A 26,242-nucleotide genomic window follows, 5' to 3' on the forward strand; every position below is an offset into this window, starting at 1 on the left:
TGTTCTAACGCGCTTGGACTTCATGGGCCTAGAAACGCCAAAGTGATGGAAGAAGGACTTCTAAAGGATAAAACGACAAAGACGTCCCATGACCTCATGGGCTTTGTAAAACAACAAAGACGTCCCATGATCTCATGGGCTTTGTACTTCCAAAGCACCGAACGTCAAAGAGGGCGAGGAAGGTGAAGAAGAGTCTCCCTGGAATAAGGCCGGTTGGTCTCTGACACAACAACTATTCTAGTCACAAAAACACATCATGACCTCATGGGCTTTGTAACGCCAAAGCAATGGGAGGAGTACTTTTACGGACTACGACAGAGTCTGAGGACTACGAAACGTCTGAGGAATAAAGTCTGGCGGTAATGCAACACTCGGATGCCAACCGCCATAAAACAACAACAACAACAACAACAACCGGCTTTATTCCAGGGAGACTCTTCTTCATCTTCCTCTCCTTCTTTGACGTTCGGTGCTTCCACCGTACAGCTTTATTCTTTAGGCTTCATTCTATAGGCTTTAATATTTCCACTGATATCGCTGCTTGGTAGCCGTGCGTCTACGAGACTGGACGAGGACAGGAGACCACCCCCACCCCCATCTCGTCACTCTGATTACTCTGACTCCCCAAAAGCAGACCCCCATCACTCCGACTGCCATTTAGCGCCTTTAGCCTGTTTTCTATATCTGCCCAATCAAGCTCCTTTGTTCCAAGGAATCTCCCTGCAGCTTTAGCAATGATCCTGATCCTTTCAGTTCTGCTTTGAGTCTGAGCAGCACAGTTTACAACATCCACCATAAAGAGTACAAAATCCTCTCTATCCACAACCAGGGTATTCTCATTAATTCTGGAACCTGCACACTTGGGACCTCCACTCTTGAAACCTTCACACTTCTTGGGAGCCACGCTGGCCTTTCTCATTTCGCCCTGGCTGGGAGCAGCGCTGGCTCCTCTCTCTGTATTTACTCTAAACTTGTTACTTGAAACTTTCTTGACTGCATCTGCATAGGATATACCTTGAGAGACCTTTATTTTATGCACCTCAGCAGCTCTTTTGCTAAACCTGCATCCCCCGTAGGCAGAGCTATGTTCTTCCCCACAGTTACAGCACTTCAGTTTTGCTCCCACGTCACACTTCCCATACTCGTGATTTCCTGCACATTTACCACATCTTTGCCTCCCTCTACAGACCGCTGCAATATGCCCAAAGCGCTGGCACTTAAAGCAACGCAGGGGCGGTGGAAAATATGGCCTAACGTCATGGCACATGAACCCAATGAACACCTTACTTGGCAGGCACCTCCCTTCAAGTGTTACCATTACCGACAAGCTGTCACATCTTACCCCAGACCGGGTCACCTTCAACCGCCTAGCGTCCACCACCGTAGCTCCAGTCAAATTCTCCTTAACTTCATCCACAGACGTCGCCGTAGGGACACCTACGATAACTCCTCTGACCGTGTTTCTTTCAGCATCAGACACAAGAATGTCCTTTCCACCCAGACGTTTAGTTCCAATCGCCTTCCGTTGCTGAGCCGCGTCCTTGCACACGACCAGCAGCGAGCCATCTCTAAGGACACTCGCACTCTTGATCACTCCCACAGCTACAGTTAGGCTCTTTGATAATGCCACTGAATTCCACTCCTTAAAGGATGCACTATCCTGTGCAAGCTTTATGATCACCTTACAGTCTCTGCTCTCACTCCGTATATCAATAGCTTCAGCCTCATCCTGCTGCTCATTCCCAGAACCCTCGGACGAGCTAAGGGACATTTTACGTTTCCGGGCACGTGCAGCCAGAAAAGGCTGCTCCTCCACGCCGTCCAGAACGTCTTCGACCACCGATCCACTCTCCTCCGCCATCTCCCGTCTCTCCAGACCGGAGACTAGCTCTTCTTGTGTTGGTGCATTTACCGCATCTACTTTATGCTTTAGACATTATACTTTAGACTTTACATTTAGACTTCATTCTCCCGAACTCCTGACTCGTGGCCTATTCTCGCGATTCTTCCGATTTCTTAGAGCGGCGATACGATGTTTACGTCGCACATACATTGATGCGTTATGACGTCATAAAGCCTTGGCAGGTGCACAGAAGATATCCATGCACAGCACAGTTTCTTATCAGTCCGCACTCAACCACAGAACGAGCAGACACATTGTGCAGACAGAGAAAGTTCTTCAGCAGAATTTAACCCAACTAGAGACGATGAAGATGCCACAGACCAGAAAGAGGAGCAGAATCTCTGATCACGAGAACTATGCAAAAAGTCCAGACACTGACATCTGCGGTCCTGTGGAGGGACAGAGACTAGTCCCAGAGAAAAGCAAGGTCGGATATGAGGCTGAGGTCAATGCCAAAAAGGCCAAAGTGGAAAGTTCCTCTGAGAGTTGGACCAGTTCTTCTGAGGATGAGCTGTATGACGTGACCTACCAGGTCAGCAACAGCAGAGCTGATTTAAACTCCAAGTATCGTGAGCTGTACAAGCTGGGCAGTGGAGGCTCTGGATCTGTGTTTGAGGGCCTACGCCTGGAGGACACCTTCTCAGTGGCCATTAAACACATCCCACGGAAGAATATCCACTATAAAAAAAGTGGTGCGGAAAGGCGTCGAGTACAACTTGATAGATGAGGTGGCTCTTATGGTCAAATTGGTCAACTGTCCTGCCGTGGTTCCTATGCTGGACTACTATGAGTTCCCAGAGGAGGTCGTCATCGTGATAGAGCGGCCCTATCCTGCACTGGACCTGCTGTATTATAAAGACACCCGGTTAGGAGGGCTGAAGGAGCAAGACGCCAAGCTGATTCTGAGGCAACTGTTGGAGGCCTCCATCCAGATGCACAACGACGGCGTGTTCCACCGCGATTTAAAACTGGAGAATGTTTCAGTGGAGTTGGCCCACGGGTTCCCCAGAGCCCGGGTTATTGACTTTGGCTGTGGATGTCTCGTCAAAGAAGGCACCTATACTGACTTTGCAGGCACCGTCAGATATGCCCCGCCTGAGATGTATTTCGCTAGAGAGTACAGAGCCAAGCCCACCACAGTGATCATCTGGGCACTCTCCTCTACGACCTCCTCCATCGCAAGGTCTTTGACACACTCTGCTACCTGAAGAACAAGAGGAAGTTTGACAAAAGCCTGTCCAACGAATGCCGGGCTTTCCTTAAATCCTGCCTGGCCACGGACCCTAGCACCAGACCCACAATTAAGGAGCTACAGCGTCACCCCTGGTTCCTGTAAACCTATGAGGACCTACCATCCCTGGCTCCATTACACCTTCTTTGAACAATTATTTTTATACTTTTAAATGATTTATTCTCCAATAAACAAAAAACAAACAAAAACATTGATCTAAAGGTGTTGTGTGTTTTTACTCGGCAATCGTATTTATTGTGTAAATTAGATTCGCGTTTACCCTTGTTTAAAGTATGGGCAAATACAACAAAATGGTATGAGATATTGACGTTCTTGGCCCATGTAGAATCAGTGCTATGCAGACACTTTTTTACATATTTTCTGTTTATTGTGGTGGTAATGGACACATCACATTGTACAATTATATTATATACAATTTGTTATACAGTAGTTTCATAGTTTCACAAAGGTGCCACTTGTTCTGGACCACGATGTTTGATTTTGGGACTTTTTAATATCATCCAAAATGTTCATAAACCTTAGTGAATTTCCTTTAAAAAAAATCTGAATCAGAAAAGGTTTATTGCCAATGAACAGAATTCACAAACATAGGAACTTGCTTTGGTGATACTGTCACGGGTACGGTGAGGACACAAAAGCAGCACAGATGTCGGGGAAAGACGCTGAAGTCAGGCACAACACAAGAACAATCTGGCAGGAGCTGTCACAGTTGTAGGGAGTTGGCCTGATGAGGACTAATTAATCAACAGTTAGTTAGCTAACAGCTAACTGGCAGAGTGGAGTTGAGTTGAGTTGCTTGGCCAGTTTTCTGTCATATGCGGAAGGGGGGGGTCTGGGCGCTCTCGACACTTCCCTGCTAAATCCGTACTGTAGCGGCTCCCTGGTCCTGTAGAGCCGCTGAGGGGCTAAGCTCGTCGGGTCCTTTAGCGTTGCGTGACGCGCTTAAAAGATGAACAAATGCTAAATCCGTGTTACATTTCAAGGTGATTTAATGGTGCGAACAGCGGAACATAAACGGGTGTGAAATACAGAGGCCAGAATATTGCATTGATGAAGTGAGTTGACAAAAAAGGAAACCAAAATCAAAAGGGTGAAATGGAAGCGGGCAACAAAAATTACGGCTACCCAGAACCAAACTCTCCCTGCCCTGAATTCAATTTAACATCTACACTCACACACACCCATGACCACGTGACACCCCACCCCTCCCTGGAGGAGCAGACACACACACACACACACACATACACACACACACATACACATACACATACACATACACACACACACATACACATACACACATACACACACACACACATACACATACACACATACACACATACACACACACACACACACACACATACACATATATACACACACACACACACACACATACACATACACATACACACATACACATACACACACATACACATACACACACACACACACACACACATACACATACACACACACACACACATACACATACACATACACACACACACACACATACACATACACATACACATACACATACACATACACATACACATACACATACACATACACATACACACACATACACATACACACACATACACATACACACATACATTCACACACATACACATACACACACATACACATACACATACACATACACACACATACACATACACACACATACACATACACACACACACACACACACACATACACATACACACACACACACACACACACATACACATACACACACACACACACATACACATACACATACACACACACACACACATACACATACACATACACATACACATACACATACACATACACATACACATACACATACACATACACATACACATACACATACACACACATACACATACACATACACACACATACACATACACACATACATTCACACAGTGCCCATAAACTGTCTCCTACACACCAGCCCCTAATTATTGAATCCCACAATAATTACAAAACAATAGGAGACATGTCAATTACCATGTACAAAATTAACGTCCACTAATCAAGATCATGAATTAATCCATAGAATCTTCTAGTTGCTGCGTGACCCATAGTTCAGAGTCACTTTGAGTCAATTTGGTCAAAGTTCAAAAAGTAAATAATCCAAGGTGGAAGAAAAAGTCACTTCAAGGGCCTGCAACGTCCTGACGCAGCCTCAGATTCCATAAGCAAACAGACCTTGGAAATAGGTCAGTCCAGGCAACTAGTCTTTGTTTTAATCCGAATTTGACGAACTAATCCTTTCCGATCAGGAAATGTCTCCAAAACGTGTCCAATTATCCAAGAATTGGGTGGCGCAGTACCGTCCATACCAATCCCAATATCCCCAGGAATAAGACTCCTTTCCAGTTTAGTGGAAGGTATTCCTTGATCCGACGTTTCCAGAACAAGTCTGACACGTATTCAACTTGTTTGCATCTTCTCTTCTTAAACAGCCTCCTCTTGCACCTCCACCACACCACAGATTTCTTTAGGTGGACTCTTTTCAAATAGTTCAGCCTCTGTTCAACAGCTCTTTTAATGTTAAGCATGCTGATGTTCAGCTCCTTCTGTGGCGGACGGACCTTATAGTGACCATCTAAATGTTTAGCAGATGACGTCACCATTTCTTCTAAGTTCACGATGGACACACCCTGTTCACCGTCACTGACTCACAATCAATGGCCTGCCCACTGTTCCCTGTCATTCACTGTCCAACCCAGCACAGTCCTTACGTACGGTCCATCGTCAATGCTGCTGATAACCTCTTGTGGCTCAATAGCTTTAGGAACATTAATGCCAATCAACAGATCAATCCCTGCGTCGATTTGAGGTAAGGCAAGATGTCTCAGGTGTGGCCATTTTCTTAGATCCTTCTTTGTAGGAATGTTGCTCCGATACACTGGCATTGACTCCTGTGTATAGACACTTGGCACGTCAATGAATTTGCCGCTGTCTAATGGAGCTACCTGCAACTCTGGCACAATGAAGCTGCTCGCAACCTTTTCCTGACTCATGGTTCTGAGAAGAATGTTGGTTCTTCCTTCCTGTCAGGTGCAGCCGATGCATTAAGTCTTCTGTACAGAACACTGCTGTGCTTCCTTGATCCAGGAAGGCGTAGGTGTAGATGGTTTTATTACCTCGTTTGGCCTTAACCTGGACTGGCACAATAGGCAGCTTGCAGTTCTGTTCACCAGCCCCTGTAAGACCAGTTGAAACCAGGGCATTGTCCACAGACCCAGAGATGTTCTGCTCGGTCCGGTCAGTACTCATGTTGTCCCTGTGCAATACAGTTGGATGCTTCCGGACACATTTTAAGCAGGAGATCCTCTTCCGGCATTCCTTACTGATGTGTCCTTTACACATACAACTGTAACATAAGCCGTTCTCCTTTAGGAAGCCAATTTTCACTTCATGTGGCAGCATCTCCAACTGTGTACACTCCTCCAATGTGTGTCTTCCTTCACAACACAGGCAATTTTTATCCATCGTTTGTTGAGTATTGTTGACCGGATTTCCAAACTGATGTTCTTTCTCAATAGCTGTGGCAAAGCTGGTCTCTTTACTTCCAGAGCGGGACCGTGAGTGTTTGTTATCGCCTTTATTCATGGTGAATGTGTCTTGTATGTTGCAAGTAAGTTGGCAACTTTTTTATGATTTCAAGCATGCTGGAGGGGGTATCCAAGTCGTGTAGATACTGAACATCTTCCATTATATTACAACAGCCACGGAGAAACATACTATAATACTATTCCTGCAATGCCAAGGCATCCTCGGTTTTGATTTGGGGCCAGGACAAGGCTCTTTCCATATAAGCAGCTGCCACTTTCTGCTCATTCCCATAATGTTCCTTTAATAAAGTCTTTGCTCTTGTGTAACCGCTCTCTGGTTCAAGATGTTGGCAACTTCTCACTAGCTCCTTTGCATGTCTCCTTGTAAATTGTTCAAGGAAATATAATCTATCACAGTTGTTGGTTGTGTTGAATTCAACGCCATTTTCAAACACTCTTACAAAAGTGTAATATTTCAGTGGATTACCATCGAACACTGGGATTTCTCTTTTCGGGAGCGCAGACAAGCATTGTTGTTGTACGAGAAGTGATCAATTGTATTACCGTACTGTGTCATTGTGTTTTGGAGCCTTTGCATAGGCGGAGAATGATACTGGAGCTCACGTGACAAAAGTGGCAAAGTAACATCTCTTACAGGCGAGTGCATTAAATTCGGCTTGTTTTCATATGTGAATTCTGTGGGTCTAGTAGCAAATGTAGGGAAGAATTCTGTTGCCCGGGCATTCAGTGGTGGCTGTGGCTGCGTCGGTGGCTGCGTCGGGTGGCAGCTTTTCATATTGGTTAAGACAAGTTAAAAAGTATAATAAATGTGGTTATTATTGTGGCCATATATGTCAGCAGAAGATGGCAGGCACGCACTGCTACATTATCATTTATAGCCTGTCATGTCACGCAGCAGCAAGTAAAAACACAATTCTATTATTTCGCCGTCTTAAATCAATATTATTATGGATTACAAAGAACAAAATGTAAAATAAACTATGCAGGTTACAGTTAACTACTAAATACAAGGAGAAATCATGTGATTTCTGGTGTAAATGAGTTGTTGCTCATTGTAATAGTGGTTTAGATTGATATTATAGATGTGTGACTTTCCCTCTGCTCTGGTGGTTTCAGGAGAAGATGGACCCGTCCAGTCCTGGTTGTGATCCTGGTCCTGGTCTGAGCTCTGTGTGTCTGGAGACTGACCGCTCTAAAGACTGTGGGATTGACTCTACAAGGTTTGTCCTCTTGTCTTCAGTTTGGGAGGTGGGCCGCTGTGAGACACTGGGACAGGAAAACGTCTGCTCCCTTCACTGCATTTTGGACTTCAATTAGAAAGGATTTAAGTTTAGGTTCAAGTGAATGTATTTCTTCTGTACCAAGAGGACAGAGTGTGATAAAGTGACAAGAGAATAATAAAAGAAACACCAGTGACATGATTCCACTAGAGCTGAGAGGTTTTCATGACTTTTTTATTACAAACACATGAAAATGTCTTGTAGTGTTGATTTTATAAACATAAAGACGACAGACACTTAATCAGTGAAGACAAAAAAACTGTCTCATTTAATCTGAACTTTGCTCCACACTTTTAATGAGAGAGGACTGGCTTTAGACGCTCAGTTTTACATTCAGGACAAACGCAACACCACAGCCTCTGCTGCAGCTGTTAGTTTAGTGTTGATCCTTTTGTTTTCTTCAGGAGGAAACTGGACAAACCTGGATCTAAAACCAGAAGAAAATCCGGTCCTGGTCCTGGTCCTGGTTTTGGTCCTGGTCCTGGTCTTGGTCCTGGTCCCAGCTGTGAGTCTCTGAAGAGCAACTGGTCCAAAGATGTGATAATCAAATTCAAAAGGTGTGTTTAGTAGTTGTGTCTCTGCTCCGCTGTAGCGGGCCCTGAATAGAGCCTCTGCTCCGCTGTAGTGGGCCCTGAATAGAGCCTCTGCTCTGCTGCAGGTTTGTCCTCTTCAGTAACAGTTTGTGATGTGAGCCGTTGTGGTGAAGGAGTTTGGCTTTGAAGATTGTGCTCTTTCTGGAACTGTTGACATCGGTTGATGTTGTCGGCAGGATTCGAACCTGCGCAGGGTAAACCCCAACGGACTTCGCGTCCGTCGCCTTAAACGCTCAACCTGCAGGTGTCGCAATTGCGCACGCCCGTTTTACTCTCACTTCTTTGTCGTAAGGACACAATTGTTTTTTTGTTTTTTGTTTTTTTTCCTTATTATTTCAAATAAAATTGAAAAAAATTGACACAATAGCATTTCTTTTTTGTCGTCGTCACATCCTTTATTTAAAATAGTAGCGGCGGCGGCGATTGCAGCAGTAGTCGTAGTCGTAGTCGTAATCGCAGCAGTAGTCGTAACAGGCACCGACACCCCTTTTAAATGAGCAACGCCGTTACAGGTTTTCACCAGGATGGCCGAGCGGTTAAGGCTTCGGATTCAAGATCCGATGGGTGGTAGCCCTTGTGGGTTCAAATCCCACTCCTGGTATTCTTGACAAATATTGCCAGGTTCTCCTTCTCCCCTCTCCCGAGATGTCCCCGATGACGCGCTCCCCTTCTTCTTCTTCTAACAGCTGAAGAAACCTAGGTCTCGTGCGGGACATGACGGTAATTCAGTAGGGCTAATAGCCGTTGACGTGATATCCAAATCAAATCAAATCAATTTATTTTTGTAAGGCCCAAAATCACAACAACAGTTGCCTCTGAGGGCCACAGGGAGAAATGAATCAACAATGTCTGTGGTGGCGATGAAGTCAGACAATGTCTGTGGTGGCGAGGGACGATGTCCCAGGGTCCTCTGTCCTTAGACTCTCCTTCTCGGCCAGGAAAAACTACAAAAAAAACCTCTTTGGGAAAAAAGCGTAGAAACCTGGAGGAGTTCCAGTGAAGGAGAGATCCGACTCTCACAGACGGACAGACGGACACGAGGAGACTGGAGCTGGACCCACTCTTCAGGCAGATGAGGGACCGTCGGAGTCGAGCTGGACCCACTCTTCAGGCAGAAGAGGGACCGTCGGAGGCGAGCTGGACCCACTCTTCAGGCAGAAGAGGGACCGTCGGAGGCGAGCTGGACCCACTCTTCAGGCAGATGAGACAAGGGATCACGTTAGTAAGGAGAGATATCCATCTCTATATCCATATCTATCTCTATCTCTCTGACGCTCGGCTGGGGGGGTATCATAGACCCCCCCACCCCCTGTAGACACCCCCCTGCATCAGACGCTCGCTGGGGGGTATCGTAGACCCCCCACCCCCTGTAGACACCCCCCCGCATCAGACGCTCGCTGGGGGTATCGTAGACCCCCCGCCCCGCATCAGACGCTCGACTTGGGGTATCATAGACCCCCCCAACCCCCACCCCACCCCCCTGCATCAGACGCTCGACTTGGGGGTATCGTAGACCCCCCCACCCCCTGTAGACACCCCCCCGCATCAGACGCTCGCTGGGGGGGTATCATAGACCCCCCCAGCCCCTGTAGACACACCCCCCCGCATCAGACGCTCGCTGGGGGGTATCGTAGACCCCCCGACCCCCTGTAGACACCCCCCCGCATCAGACGCTCGCTGGGGGTATCGTAGACCCCCCCGCCCCGCATCAGACGCTCAACTTGGGGTATCGTAGATCCCCCCAACCCCCAGCCCACCCCCCTGCATCTGACGCTCAGCTGGGGGTATCCTAGGCTAAATTTGATGCTCAATCCATAACAGATGCTATTGAGGCCATATTATCTGCCCCGGGAGTTCTCACATGTGATTTTGATCGCAGTCTATGTGGCCCCGTCTGCCAATGCTGAAGATGCTTGTGAAGCACTGCTCTCCTGCACTTGTGGGCTGCAAACACGGCATCCACAGGCTCTCTTCCTCATCTCTGGTGACTTTAACCACGCTTCTCCCTCTTCTGTTCTACCAACATACACCCAGTATGTTACCTGCCCCACCAGGAACAATAGAACATTGGACTTGTTTTTTGCCAACACCAAGGAGGCTTATTCTTCTTCCCCCCTCCCTCCCCTGGGCAGCTCGGACCACAACCTTGTACATCTGAGGCCTGTGTATGAACCCATCGTGCGCATGCAGCCTGTGGTGTCCCGTGAGGTGAGGATGTGGTCTGCTGAGAGCGAGGAGGCTCTGAGGGACTGCTTCAGCACCACTGTCTGGACTGAGCTTTATGGCCCACATGGGGAGGACATCAACACCATCACAGAGTGCATCACGGACTACATCAACTTCTGTTTTGAGAACATTGTTCCCTCCCGGACGGTGCGATGTTTTCCAAACAACAAGCCATGGATTAACCGTGAACTGAAGGCTCTGCTGAAGGAGAAGAAGAGAGCCTTCAGGTCAGGGAACAAGGAGGAGCTGAGGACTGTGCAGAAGGAGCTGAGGAGGAAGATCAGGCAGGCTGAAGCCGGCTACAAGAGGAGGATGGAGGAGCAGCTGCAGCAGAAGAACATTCAGGGAGTGTGGAGGAGCCTGAAAACCATCTCGGGCTTCAAAATCCCCCCTGCCCAGACAGAGGGAGACCTACAGTGGGTGAATGATTTAAATGCTCACTTCTTGAGGTTTGATCGGTCACCCGCCCCTCCCCCTGCACAGCTGCATGCTCCCTCTTCCACAGCTGGACAATGCCCTGTATCTGCTCCTCTTCACTTCTCTGCCATGGACCATCAGCTCCCCACTTCGCCTGGACTCACCCATCCCCCCAGCACACAGTCCCCCTGCCATCCACTGACTGTCTCAGCAGCACAGGTGAGGAGTGAGCTGAAGAGGATTAAAGTGAGGAAGGCAGCAGGACCTGACGGCATCAGCTTCAGGCTCCTTAAGTCCTGCGCAGATGAACTGTGTGGAGTTATGGAGCATGTCTTCCACATGAGCCTGAAGCTGAGGGTGGTACCACAGGTCTGGAAGACCTGTGGTACCACCCTCAAATACATATTTACAACTGAATTGATGAAGTAAACAAACGTTATTTCCACTTTTGGTAGTGGTAGAACTATGACTTAGAATTGTTTTAATTTGATGTCAAATGTATTTTCTTACAAATGGTATCTGCATCTAAGTCTTAGATGCAGATACCATTTGTAAGAAAATACATTTGACATCAAATTAAAAAAATTAAATAAAAAAATAATCAGGAAGTCCTGCCAGGTGGGCGGGGCTTTCCACGGAATAGGATAAATATCTGAGTTCCCGGTCTAAATTCACAGATTGAGGATGACTCTTGGATGAGAGTCGAAACATTTAGTTTTTTCAAAACGGAGTCCAAACGATACAACTGAATCTTTTTCTACTAAAATACAATTATTAATTCAGTGCAAAATAAATTGGTGTAAACATTTTCAGCGTCTTCTAATATACAATGTATTAAAATCAGTTTGTACTGTGTTTTAATTTTCACTGTACAAAAATACAATGTTTAAAAGTTACTTTTTTTTTTAATTCAATGCAAAAAAATACAACCACAACCCATTTTGATGTTCACCAGTGATTTTTAAGTAGGCTGCAAACCCATAATGCATCACTCTCAGTCGTATCATTTTCACCTGATTAATTCCGTTGGATTTTGTTAGGATTAATAAAAGTCTGCAATTTTGAGTGCTGACATCCAAAATATCCCCGTCTAGTTTCCTTATACCATTTCCTTTGGCACTGTTTATCTTTTATTCACCCTTATTCTGGAGAAGGGCCTCTTTTGCTAACTTATCCACCCAGGAATCCACACAAAAATGTCACTGCCGCTGCTCTGAATAGATATATGACAAGTCGGGTTTGTTTCGCTCAATCCAATCCAAAGCCCACCAGACGGCTCAGTGGAATCACACAGATAAATGATCACACACACTTTTCCAAACGTCATTGCTCATAATATGTACTCCAAACGCAGCTTTTACAGAGCTTAGCTCCTTGGATCGATCTGTAAAAATGTCAGGTTTTGCTGACCTTTAACAAATCGCTGAGCACACACCATGTATGATTAGGGTCGGGTCAGCACTAGATCATACACTCATAACTCACGGAAGTCTGAGTTCAGTCCCGCTGATACAGCTCAGGCAATGATTATCTCTCTAAAAAGCTTTTTTCATTGCATTACAGTCTGTTCCACTTCACACGTAGTACAGGATTAACCCTAACCCTTGACCCCTAACCCTTAACTCCTAACCCTTAACCCCTAACCCAGGCCTGGCCAACCCGTGGCTCACGAGCCGCATGCGGCTCTTTGCCTGGTTTCATGAGGCTTTTTTACGTTCATATCAACATTTGTTTGTGCCAGACGGCGTTCTGCGTGCGCGGAGGCGCCCTCATGGTGATCAGCGGCGCCCGCACGGAAGTGGAGCTTCGGCATTTTCCGGACCACAGGTCAGCAGCCAATCAGAGCCAAGCACACAAACTTTGTCGACCACTCAGCGCGCAGCATGCAAATTTTCACTTGTAAACAGTAACTGTCATGGCACGGGCCGAGGCGGACTTTAATCAAACGCTTCCCGGCCCGATTTAATGATAATATTCTCTTTTTTCTAAGATTTATTATTAAAAATGACCCCGTCCTTGCACTCGAAAAGGCCCGTCCACATTTCAAAATACCCCGTCCAAAATACGGGAAGACGGCTCTCATCTAAAAGAAAACCACCAATATTGAACTTCAATATGGTATTTAAATATTATGTTTTTGTTTGTGGCAGAGGTGTGTGTGTGAGAGGAAGGGATGGGGTGATGTTCATGTGTGCCATGTGTATGATGTGGCTCTTTGCGGTAACACAGTAAAAAATGTGGCTCTTAGTCTCTGACTGGTTGGCCACCCCTGCCCTAACCCTTAACCCCTAACCCTAATCCTTAACCCCTAACCCCCTAATCCTAACCCTTAGCCCTAACCCTTAACCCCTAACCCTTAACCCCCTAATCCTAACCCTTAACCCCCTAATCCTAACCCTAATCCCTAACCCTTAACCCCTAACCCTAATCCCTAACCCTTAACCCCTAACCCTAATCCCTAACCCTTAACCCCTAACCCCTAACCCTAATCCCTAGCCCTTAACCCCTAACCCTAAGTTTTTGTAGTAGTTGGGAGATGAGAGGGAAAAATGTAACAAACTTGACTAATAGTAGAAAAAGCTTCAGTTGTAGTCATCTGGACTCAGTTTGAAAAAATAGACGTTTCGACTCTCATCCAAGAGTCATTGTCAATAAAAGAATTTAGATCGAGAACTCCGATATTAATACTGTTCTGTGGTAAGACCCACCCATTGGGAGTGCAGTGAAGAAAGCTGTAAAGAACGGTACATAGGTGAGACAAAACAGCCTCTACACAAGAGGCTTTATCAGCACAGAAGAAATACTAGTTCAGGACCTCAGAGTGCCGTGCATCTCCATCTTGAAGCCTCTAATCACTCGTTTGAAGACGGTGAGGTGAAGGTTTTAAGCAGGAGAAAAGATGGTTTGAAAGAGGAGTCAAGGAAGCTATTTTTGTTAAAAAAGAAAGACCCTCTTTAAACAGAAATGGAGGGCTCAGATTCTATCTTCCTGTTATTTATAATGGGTTACTGAACCCCTGGAAAGGTAGAGGACCAGGACCAGGACATTTAGATGCTAATCAGGTACTCAGGGTGGTTGAGCCAGGGTCTCACAAAGACAAAGAGGATTCTAATAGCCCATTAAGATTCTGAATAGGCTAGCTCGGTAGATACAAGGGGGGAGTTTCTGTTGAAACAAACAACTCTTTCTACTTCAGGAAGGCTCCTCCCAATGGGCGGGTCTTACCACAGAACAGTATAAATATCGGAGTTCTCGATCTAAATTCTTTTATTGACAATGACTCTTGGATGAGTCAAAACGTCTATTTTTTCAAACTGAGTCCAGATGACTACAACTGAAGCTTTTTCTACTATGGAACACGCCTGGACGAATGAGGGATTACACCGACATATTTCAAACTTGACTAAGTCAAAAAAAAGTTAAACACGATAAAAAATAAAGGTCGGAGCGGGAGTCGAACCCAAAATCTCCAGCATGGCACAAAGGGGTACTAACCGGACTTCCGTGAGTTATGAGCGTATGATCTAGTGCCGACCGAAGGAATAGGCTGACAGCATCCGCGTGGCCCACCCAAGCCCCCGGAAGCCAAGATGGCCGCCATTGAAAACTATGGAGCTGCTCATTGGCGCATGGTTCCAAAAACGTTTTTTAGTTCCGCATTACTTCCTGAACAGTGGTATATCTCCTCCCATTTTTGTGACGTCATCGCCGTGAGGCTTTGGCGTCGGGAGCGCGCACGTCACAGCAGCGTGAAAGACTGAGAAGTCAACACGGACTTTTGGAATAATTCGGCTTGAAATAGTCTGTTTACGTAACGTATAATGATGTTGTTATATCCATCTATAAATATACATGTATCATGATGTAAAGCTCTGATATTTAAGAGAATTATAAAGAAGTGTTAAGATAAAAAGTCTGGTTTAATGACAATGAATTACATTTAGAGGTGTAATAACGTCCTCATCATTTTCTGTAGTTTTTGGTTTGGGTATTTATTTTGTTATTAACTTTTCAGTTATTTATTTACATAATATAATTTGGCCAATATGCATTTTTTTTAATCATATGAGAAGAAATATAAAATATAATCATCGATTCTGTTACATAATTGAGTTAAGCAGTATTTAATTATATTCAGTTTCCTTTTGTGTCGTTTTTGTATCATGTCAATCTTTAATAAATACAAAACACATTTGTTTATTAATGTATTTAATACAAATAATGAACATGAATGAACTTGTTCAATAAATGCAAATCTGATTATAACTACAAATGATAAATTGATTTTAGCCAGTTTTAGTTGAGTTTTAAAGCTCCAATGAGTTTTAAAGCTGCAATGTGGGAGTCCCTTATTAAGGGGTTTTGGAGTCTGTGTAATGTTCATTATTATTATCATCATTAATATAATCAGAAAAGGTTTATTCCATTGTCAAAGAACAGAATTCACAAACAGTGGAACTTGCTTTGGTGATTCAGTGCAACATAAAAATATTAACAATGATAAAACAACCTGTATAAGTCAAATAGAACAAACTGAATAAGATAAGATATTCCTTTATTGTCCACACATGGGGAAATTTCGTTGTTGCAACACAGTAGATACAGAGGAAAAGGACAGATCACTTATAGGAAGTTTAAAAAACACTCTTAATAGATCGATCTTAATAGAAGAACTCTTATAAACAAAAACTCCTCTAGACAGAACCTCTCATACCTTAATAAAGAATGGAGGGGGAAATAAAGATAAAATAAAAACAGCGTAAGACAAAATAATACTAATAATAATGGTAAAATAAACACTCTTTTTACATCAGTTATATGCACATGAATGTGACATTACTGTGTTAAATACTGAATATCTCAGTATTTAACAAGACTTTGTTTCCATGGCTACGCAGTCTTCTGTACTTCAGTAACTGCTCCGTTCAGCTCCATCGTTTGACTGAGACAAACAGAACATGTCACAGCTTTAGATTATACAAGTCATATAACATACACTTCATATGTTTTAGATTATACAAGTCATATAACATACACTTCATATGTTTAGATTATACAAGTCATATAACATACACTTCACATGTTTTAGATTATACAAGTCATATAACATACACTTCACATGTTTTAGATTATACAAGTCATATAACATACACTTCACATGTTTTAGATTATACAAGTCATATAACATACACTTCATATGTTTAGATTATACAAGTCATATAACATACACTTCACATGTTTTAGATTATACAAGTCATATAACATACACTTCACATGTTTGTCCTGAAGCTGCTTCACAGACACATGTGACACATCAGTGGCTCTTTTGAAGAACAATTATCATTTAGTTTTTTTGGTCATAACAAAACAGACATTTTATAAATTAAAAATACTGATTCTACACAGTTTACTTTTAGTCGAGGCAGAAGTTATTATTAAAATACCTTTTGCTTTGGAGTCGTCAGGAGTTTACTTGAGATGACTCTGTGTCTGCAGTGACCTGTAGTGACCTGTAGTGACCTGCAGTGACCTGCAGTGACCTGTAGTGACCTGCAGTGACCTGTAGAGCTCTGGACAGCACAGACAGACTAAACTCACTGGTCAGCTCTGAAGATGAGAAAGATACTCATTAGAACATTGATATATTCTGCACATTTAACAGAGAAAAGCTGGAATATGTTATTGACAGATTTACATTTCGCTCTGTAAAACAAAAGTTCCTCTTTTCACATTAATTTTTAAAGCTAGAACCAAAAGTCATTTATTTATGCATAAGTTTAAACCTTAGAAGTTAGAACATAACTGACATGTTTGCTAAATCTCTACATATTCCATGGAAGTAAATCCATGACATTCCTATAGAAAACAAGCGTGTGCTTTGCTGTTTAAACACAGCACACGTCATTATGAAATATGTAATAAAACCTCAAATGTGGTCTCAGCCCCTGTGAGACACGACTGTCACTTTTAAACAACTTTACATTTATGTATGTAAGATATGACCCATTTCAGCAGGTTATATTTGAATTATTGGTTGTTTTTTATAGCACATAATACAAACATCACTTTATTTCCCTTCTTTCTCTAGTTTTCCTTGATCTGTGCATAACCTCTTGTCTAATAGAACATTTAGTAAGAGAAATAATTAGTTATTTATTTGCAGAAGCACGAGCCATCACGACGTGTTATTGCATCTTTGTGTAGCTAAACTTTAGCTTACGTTAGCTCGTGTTAGCTCGTGTTAACTTGTGTTAACTGTGTAATCGTTGTTTTACACTTCATATGGAACGATGTGTGAATCGTGAGGAATGACATACAAACACAACTTACGTGTATCGTGGTCTCGTCTGGTCACATTCTTCTGTTTGTGTTTAGTTTCCGTCACATGTTCTCCTGAGGCTCGTTCATGAGGGTCACGTGCGCGCTCGGTGCGCGTACACCGTTCACCGGAAGGTTAAAAATGTATTTTTTAAGTATTTTAGAAACAGTTGAAGAATGAAATTCCTTCTATTTTATTTTTAGACTAAAAACAATTTAGCATGTTTGGTAATTTTAGAGGCCGAACTCCTGAAATGGTCCGACCAAAAGGCTGCATTCTGCGGAGTGGCCACTACTCACTGTGGAGCCAGAGGCAGAGGGGGCGTGGCCTATCCAGATAATATAATACATCCATGGGCCCACCTCCATGGCCCCGCCCCTCGCGTACACACAGCGCTACGTTGCGGCCCGCCCCCTCCTCGCCCTCATGACGTCACCACGCACGCAGCTCTCTATGCTTAAATAGTGCGCCGTGTCTGCGCCATGAGATTTACCGTTCTGGAGCTACACGGAGCCGCGCAGAGGTCCTGATCACAATCATTATAACACCGTATTATACTTCTAACACCGCTTTAGTAACACAACAGCAGCAGCCATGATGAACGGCCAGATGAACGGCTTTCACAACGCGCTCATTGACGAAGACTGCTTCTTGTTCACCTCGGAGTCCGTTGGAGAAGGGCACCCCGGTAAGACACGCACCGTACGCGCCGCCCCGGTTACGCCGCACTTCTTCACGTGTAGTTTTGCGTTACGACATAACTCGTTTGCGGTATTTACAGACTTCTTGCGTGTGGATTGTGAGCGCCTGTTTCGCCCGCAGGGCCGGGTTGTGCTTGTGTAAGTCACGCTAGCTGCTAACACGAGCTAGCCTAACGTGCACGGCCGCAGTAATAATCCGCGCGTGTGGAATCCATTAGCCGCGACGCACGTTTGACGCATTTTGAGCGTTCACGCGTGTATCACCGCAGCAGCCCGGGCCACAGTGCCTTGTTTGACTGTGAAAGGCCCGTTTTTGCAGCGTTAATGTAAGGAATATTAAACCGACAAGAATAAAATGACTATTTTGGCGTCCGCACGCGCCTACTGTTTTCCGGTGTGTTGCGCGCGCTTAATACCGCTGCCCCACGTGCATATGACGCAATGGCGACTGTTGTAATGCAATAGTCCTGTTCTCTCCCGGCGCTGGCGTGTTCAGACCCGTGTGCCGCCGCGTCCCGAGACCCCCCCGTGTGCCGCCGCGTCCCGAGACCCCCCCGTGTGCCGCCGCGTCCCGAGACCCCCCCGTGTGCCGCCGCGTCCCGAGACCCCCCCGTGTGCCGCCGCGTCCCGAGACCCCCCGTGTGCCGCCGCGTCCCGACCCCGGCCGGCACACGCGCCGCTCACGTGCAGTGGTGCCGCGCTTGGACAGAACATGGGCCATAAAATTAACCTCTAAAGTGCCAAATGTCACTTTCTTACAGCCTTGTTTGGAGATCATGCTTTGTTTCTGCCTCGTATTTCCCAAGTGTGTTAAACATGCTGCTGACCAACAGAAGTGACAGATTATGATACAAATGTTGGTGACGTGTTTTTTTTTTCTTTTCATTCCCTCGTGGTTCAAACTGAATGTATTCATATATGTATGCGATGCTCATCAATACCCTAATGCATGTTCTTTTTTTTATGTTTCAGACAAGATCTGTGACCAGATTAGTGATGCTGTTCTGGACGCTCATCTCAAGCAGGACCCTGATGCTAAAGTGGCCTGTGGTAGGTTGCCGCGGGCTGCAGCCTGTCGACCGCTCATGACTCTGGGTAAACGTGGTGTTTGAGATCTTCTGTTGTCTGTTTCAGAGACTGTTGCTAAGACGGGGATGATCCTGTTGGCTGGAGAAGTCACGTCGCGGGCCGTGGTGGACTACCAGAAAATAGTTCGTGACACCATTCGCCAAATTGGATACGATGACTCGGCCAAAGGTAAGTGTACTTGTGCTTGTTGAGTCTTGGATAATGGGAATACTGGCTGGGTTCCACATGAGCTGTTGTTCGCTTGTCAGGGGAAGTTAAACTTTTTGGCTGGCCAATAATTGTTTCTTATCATTTTAATGTAATACATTTTCAGTTTGGTCCCCAACAATGGTTCCAGCTTATTGGCTCCATGGAATGGAACGGGTCTTTGTTCTTGCCATGGTTTATTATTGTAGTTTTGCATGGTAAAATTTTGCCACAACTCTGGCATTTTTGACCCTGAACATTGATGACTGTCACACATGGGGTCATAGGTCACACATGGGGTCATAGGTCACACATGGGGTCATAGGTCACACATGGGGACATGGACACGATCGGCTCGGCCCGGACTCCAATAAAATGGAGGTTGCGAGAACGCCCGTGGCAACAGTGCCGACTAGTTCAAAAAGAAAAATCATGAAACGCTTCATCTTTGGCCTAGGCACATGAGACTTGGGACAGTGATAGAGCGACCTTTGACCTTTTTGGAAGAGTATAACGCACCTGGAGCATCGCTCTATGATAAACAGGAAGTCAGCCATGTTGAATCAAAGTGGCACAGCCACGCTTGACTTTTTATTTTTATTTTTTTTTTCAAAATCATACTTGTCCTAAGTTTTTTTTTTTTTTTTTTTTTTTTTTTTTTTTTTTTTTTTTTGTCCGATCGAGCTCAAAACAACGCCTTTTGTCTAAAGACATTGAAATGTAATATTCAAAAGAGTGTTTATTCTTTACGGTCTCTGCGTAACACGCCCTCAAAAAAGACTTAATTTCCTGTTTTTTCAAGGACAAGTCACGCCTAATGGAATTGATCTACGGAGCTCATATTTCACTCACTAATGTGTTTTTTTATGTCTGATTGGAAATAAAACCCATGTTACAAATGTACTCTATAGCGCCCCCTACCCATTGTGTGACAGACTCAACATTGTCTGATTTGTTTGAAACTCATGGATTATATTCTCCTCGAGACGCCATGGAAAAAGTGCATTGCAGATATTGTGTATTTTCACAATTGGCCAGCAGAGGCACAATGAATGCCTTCACTTCCTCTTCCTCTTATTTTGATGGGGCATTTCCTCTCGTGCCGCATTAGAATTATTATTCTTTAGACTTTATTCTTTCTGCCACAACTGGGGTATTTTTGACCCCCTGAACATCAATGAAAAGTCACGGGTCACCGAGGCTCTCTCTTTCTTTCTTTCTCCCTGCTCAGGTCTGCGTTCAGCACAATCTTGCAATTTGTCAGGACAAACTTACTAATTGAATCGCAAACTACACAATCATCAACGGTGAATTACTGAGCTTCGTTTGGTCTGACGCAAAACGCAGCAGAAAACATGGACAGGTGGGAAGGCGAGAGCCATCATCGCCGCTCCGTGGCTTTAATTATTATAGTTCTTGCATGGTCATTTTGCCACATTTTATTGTAAATAGTTGTTTATTGCTTGTGTATATATCACAAGAATACTTTTATATGTTCATATTTGCACCTTGTGGTTCAGTTTGAACCTTTTTAAATGCTTGGTTGAGCATGTTTGAGGGTTTTACAATAAAACAACATAATTTTTCTAGACGGACTTTGTTTTCTGTGTGTTAGGTCCAGTATGTTGAAATAGTATGTCAAAGTGAAACACTAACCAACTGATCATATAGGTTAGGTTGTGCTGAAAAAAAAGATACCCAACATTGGTCTGGTAAACATTTCTTAATGTAGTATATCAGGGCAAAATTGAAGGTACCAAAAACGGCCAAAAAAGGGTCATTAATATAATACTTTATGTAGCCTAATGTTCACATATAAAGAAGACTAAAGCTACAGTGATACTTTTTTTTTTTTCAAATGTAATAGGGCTGTGCAATTATATTACAATTACAAAAAATGCATAATGGAGAGGTGACTAAATAGCAACCCCAAAATATGTCCATGTAACTTTTTTTATAGTTTGGACATTGTCGTCTTTGGTGTTTTATGGCGGTTTGTATCCAAGTACTACATTAATGTAATGGGCAAGTACTTGATTCTTAATGTCAAGCCCTGACATGTGAGCGCTCTTCTGTTCTAGGTTTTGACTACAAGACCTGCAATGTTTTGGTGGCCTTGGAGCAGCAATCGCCCGATATCGCTCAAGGAGTTCACGTTGACCGGAACGAGGAGGACATCGGTGCAGGGGACCAGGTCAGATAAGGCCTAAGACCTCCAGGGGTCACATGGTCGTTGAGTCTCAGACTTGCATTGAATTGTTGTTCTTTTCCAGGGTTTGATGTTTGGCTATGCCACTGATGAGACTGAGGAGTGCATGCCCCTGACCATTATGCTCGCACACAAACTCAACTCCAAAATGGCTGAGCTGCGGCGCAATGGTACTCTGCCCTGGCTCCGACCAGACTCCAAGACCCAGGTACTGATGGGGGGGGGGCTGACTGGTTCTTATTGCATTAGGGAAAAGGGTTTTGTTTAAATGTGAAATAACAATGTTAAGGATTGTTTGTTAAAATTTGGATCACTGGAGGTCTCGTATCATGCAAAATCTGCTTTTCAGAGCTTATAACTTCTTACAGTGCAATTGGTACTTCATGTATGTGCCCTGAGTGTTTGATAGATTCCTGCAGTCTTTAGCTAGAGAACAGTCTCTATCCTTTCCTTGGGATGAGCAGACCAACGGGGGCCACTCTTTATGCAACACACATTCTATTTTTTCAATAGAATGTTTACAAATACATTTGAAATGAATAATATTGTTGCATCAATGGAAAATATTGATTGTTAGTCACTTTTGTGTTTTGATATGCAATTATTAAATTGTTATACAAATTTGAAAAAAATAGCCGATTGTTTAGCAGCTGCTGCTGTACAAGAGAAAGTCCTTCATCTGAGCCCTGGGGTGATATTTCATAACTATTATGTTATGGGTGTTGCACAACAACTATTAAATATACCCTTAAGGTAGACTATGAAACAGTAAAAATAGCATGAGATGGGGTCTTTAACTAAACGTGACTTGTCTTGTGCAGGTGACAGTGCAGTACCGGCAGGACCGCGGGGCCATGCTGCCTGTGCGTGTCCACACCATTGTGATCTCAGTCCAACATGATGAGGACATCTGCCTGGACGAGATGAGGGATGCCCTGAAAGGGAAGGTCATCAAAGCTGTGGTCCCCTGCATCTATCTGGATGATGACACCATCTACCACCTGCAGCCCAGTGGGCGCTTTGTCATCGGTGGCCCGCAGGTAACTGGGGCACTACACGACACCTGTGCTGGCCCAGGGCAGAGGGGACATGTCATTATATAGATCTAGATCTATCGTCATCCTGTGTTTCAGGGCGACGCAGGACTAACGGGCAGAAAGATCATCGTGGACACCTATGGAGGCTGGGGCGCTCACGGTGGTGGGGCCTTCTCTGGTAAGGACTACACAAAAGTGGACCGCTCTGCTGCGTACGCCGCCCGCTGGGTGGCAAAGTCTCTGGTGAAGGCGAACCTCTGCCGGAGAGTCCTGGTCCAGGTGAGAACCTTTCTAATGGAACGTTGCCTCTGACCAAGGGTCAATAAAAAAAAATATATACAAACATGAGTCAATGACGCGTATTGTTCCAGGTGGCGTATGCCATTGGCGTGGCCCATCCTTTGTCCATTTCCATCTTCCACTATGGGACGTCAAACAAGAGTGAGCGCGAGCTGCTGGATATTGTGAAGAAGAACTTTGACCTGCGTCCTGGAGTCATTGTCAGGTAACCTAGAGAAACTAGTCCAGTCAGTTTAAGCGCTGCAGTTAGACACCGTCTCACTGTAGTCTGTAGGCCTCCAAATAGCCAGAATAATTTTGCTTTATGAGTTAGTGTTTAAACATTTACAGTATTCTGGAGCGGTTGCATCGCTGGCTTTGTTCCACTACTGGATCCATGTTATTTAAATAAAGCCGATAAGTGGCTTGTGTGTGTGTGTGTGTTCCAGTCACACAGTCATTGCCCTCAGGGATGTGGTAAGTGTCCAGTTTGTTGCATGCCTGACCTGAGCGCCTGGTCATAAAGGGTGGGTACGCTTGTATGTAGCCGGTCTCATGTATGCTAATATGTAATGTTTAAGAAAGAGCTACATGAAAACCTAGTTGTGACCTGTAGTGTGGGTTTGCATGTCTGTCTGTGACTGCTGCTAAATGTAACGATTATGTATTCCAGGGAGCTGGATCTGAAGATGCCCATTTATCAGGGGACTGCGGCCTATGGTCACTTTGGCCGAGAATCTTTCCCATGGGAGATGCCCAAAAAGCTCAAATATTAAACCTGTTAAGCTTTTCTCCCCAGGCTTGTAGGTGTATACTACAGAGAAGCCTCAAGTCTCCGGGAGAGAAATGCCCTTAAATCCTAGTCTCTCTGAATCCCTCCTCACATCTCCTCGTGTTACTGATAGCACATCTTTGGGTTCTACGTGTTCAGTCCTGCACCTGGAGCGGTTTCAGGTTCTCTGGCATTTTTCCTCCCCCTCAATGGTTTGTCTTCCATGTCCTGTAGTGTGGGACATGTTTCAAGCCTTCTAAGGTCATGGTGCTACTGGTGTAGGTGTTGCGGTGTCAGATGGCCCTGTTTGCAGTGTCCCTCTATTCCCGTCTCTTTGCTTAATTCCATAGTCTTTTGCGGAGGTTGCTAGAACAGCAACAATAAAATTGAAGGGTTGTTGCTGTTTTCACTAAAAAGCTATGCATTGCAGGCTAAAGAAAAAGCCAAGTCCTACTAGTTTCTGACCGAGCAGCTCCTCAGACTCCCCACGCACAGACTGGAGCAGTTTTCTGACGTAATACAGAAAAGTCAGAAGCTGCTGTCTGCTCTGGTCTGCCCTGGGACTGGTGATACTTGAATTAAAGACAAATTTGATCTTCATTCATTGAAATTAAATGATAGACTCGTCCTTTTTGCACATGATGTTGGCATGTCTTGGCTCAGTGCACTGATGGCAGATGTAGCTACAGAGAAACCTGCTCTTCTGTGCTCTGAAGCTGGGACCTCTTTGCCTTGCTCTCTGAGCTTGTCCTCAAACTCCTCCACTATTTATTTGTTCTCTGAAAGATGGCGTGATACAGAGAAGCTGACCTTCAGATGGTAGCTTTAATATTGGTATGGACTCTAGACTGTTTTTTTAAAAGAATTTGACGTGAGGTTCCAAAGTGTGCTACAGAAAAGCTTTGTTCTGCCTCCTAAAAAAAGTGTCAACTTTATTTTTTACCTGCATATTATATTTATTAGGTTCTTAGTGTTTGCAATCCCATTGAAATTGTCTGGTGCAATGAATTCGGCTCCTGAGGGCCCTGAGGAGGCAGAGATGTGGCTGGTGTTGTACAGAGAAACCAGCCTTGTTTACAGCCCGTCCTTCAGTGGTCATGATGCTGACATAAGCTAGAGTGCCTTTTCTATTGCTCTACTAATGCTTTCCTCTATCCCTCCCTCCCCCTCCAGAGAAACACCCACACTGTAGTCTCATGTGTAGATGCTCTGTAATAAACAACCACTCCATCAGTTTCTGCCTCTGTCTTGTATTTGTAATGCTACAGCAGTGTCTGCTGCTGCACATTCACACATTCATGATGAGGCTGGTAAAGCGGTTCAATAACTACCCAAAAGGGTAATTAATGTAAGGCTAATGAGGTGCTTGTCAATTCTGTCTCAAAACTACATGATCACATATATTGGTTTAATTGGAAGAAGCACTTGTCAAATTAAGCAAGCTTATTTGTGTAACACCATTCTAAAGGTAACTGATTACAAACTAAGTACAAAATACTTTATGCTTTTGAAATCTTAACGTTAATGGCAATAGTAAAATGTATAAAATATGGATTCAACTCTCAGTCATGCATAGCTAAAGAGATGTTTTTAACCTAATACTAACCTCGTCAGAACGACAGTGTGATCTTTGTGGTACTCAGATGTTTTGAGGAGTTACTGAGTTAATGAGCTGAAATGGCTCCTGACTCCAACTGGTTCAGGCATTTATTTCCTTGTCTTTGATTTATCCACATTCAAAACTTGGCTCAAAGTTGAATCCTAATAAAAGATGTTTGCACTACCCTAGTTTGCCTCGTCATCCTTACACGGCAAGTTTTGATACTTGAGACCAAGATCCAAGGACTATTGAACCTGGTGCTCAGGGCTTTAGTGAGTCACTCCAGGCATGAAACACAGTTGTGACAGAACAACTAAACAATAGAAAGGCTTAGAACATGACTAAGGTCTGAATGACATTGCGATTTTACGTTGGAAAAAGTAGTATAGTATATTTTATATTTTCATTTTAAAGCCAATTCAAACAAAGAAAATCAAGATAACTTTTCTGAATTCAAGTTTTTGCCTTTCTTTGTTGCTGTGTGCAGGTGGCTCGCTGTAGATGGTCGGGCTCCACAAGAGCACGTGCCTTGTATAATTTGGCTGATATTCTGAGATCTTGTGACGCAGCTGTGAATCTGCTAAACCTAAACTATATTTAGGCTGGTTTGTCGAGGCTCCAGGAGGTTAACTATGAATAGGCTGAACAGTCACTGAGCCTAGTTGATTTCCCAAGTTGAATATGAAAACCAAACTCTTATCAAAAGCACACACAAAATGTACACAAAATGATCCATATACTGCAAATGTACATATTCCTATTGTATAGTCTAGACTTGTC

The 26,242-nt window shown here is 44.2% G+C and overlaps 1 protein-coding gene, 1 long non-coding RNA gene and 1 other non-coding gene across 3 annotated transcripts; 2 read left to right on the forward strand and 1 right to left on the reverse strand.

Moving 5' to 3' along the window:
* The first annotated feature begins 9,145 nt into the window (after nucleotides 1-9,145).
* trnal-caa (transfer RNA leucine (anticodon CAA)) lies at nucleotides 9,146-9,228 on the forward strand. The gene has a single exon. It is a non-coding gene; the product is annotated as a tRNA-Leu (tRNA).
* Nucleotides 9,229-15,565: 6,337 nt separating this feature from the next.
* Nucleotides 15,566-17,692, reverse strand: LOC140347525 (uncharacterized). Its single transcript, XR_011924374.1, has 3 exons — nucleotides 17,601-17,692; nucleotides 16,715-16,877; nucleotides 15,566-16,212 (listed from the first exon to the last, which is right to left on the reverse strand). It is a non-coding gene; the product is annotated as an uncharacterized lncRNA (long non-coding RNA).
* Nucleotides 17,693-18,146: 454 nt separating this feature from the next.
* Nucleotides 18,147-25,094, forward strand: mat2ab (methionine adenosyltransferase 2Ab). Its single transcript, XM_072432684.1, has 9 exons — nucleotides 18,147-18,277; nucleotides 19,263-19,340; nucleotides 19,425-19,547; nucleotides 21,647-21,759; nucleotides 21,839-21,982; nucleotides 22,596-22,814; nucleotides 22,908-23,090; nucleotides 23,183-23,316; nucleotides 23,764-25,094. The coding sequence occupies exons 1-9, from the start codon at nucleotides 18,184-18,186 to the stop codon at nucleotides 23,864-23,866; spliced, it is 1,191 nt and encodes a 396-aa protein (XP_072288785.1). The 5' UTR covers nucleotides 18,147-18,183; the 3' UTR covers nucleotides 23,867-25,094.
* Nucleotides 25,095-26,242: the final 1,148 nt, after the last annotated feature.

The sequence above is a fragment of the Eucyclogobius newberryi genome, unplaced genomic scaffold, assembly GCF_026437365.1.
Source record: "Eucyclogobius newberryi isolate DKJ021-1_F unplaced genomic scaffold, fEucNew1.0.hap1 SCAF_6, whole genome shotgun sequence".
In the NCBI taxonomy this organism is placed as follows: Eukaryota; Metazoa; Chordata; class Actinopteri; order Gobiiformes; family Gobiidae; genus Eucyclogobius; species Eucyclogobius newberryi.

What these genes read in the sequence shown, in the direction of transcription:
- mat2ab (XM_072432684.1), top strand. Translation starts at nt 18,184, where the DNA reads ATGATGAACGGCCAGATGAACGGCTTTCACAACGCGCTCATTGACGAA. An exon ending in CGTTGGAGAAGGGCACCCCG is followed by an intron (nt 18,278 to 19,262) that starts GTAAGACACGCA and finishes TTTATGTTTCAG; the next exon opens with ACAAGATCTGTGACCAGATT. An exon ending in GACCAGACTCCAAGACCCAG is followed by an intron (nt 21,983 to 22,595) that starts GTACTGATGGGG and finishes TGTCTTGTGCAG; the next exon opens with GTGACAGTGCAGTACCGGCA.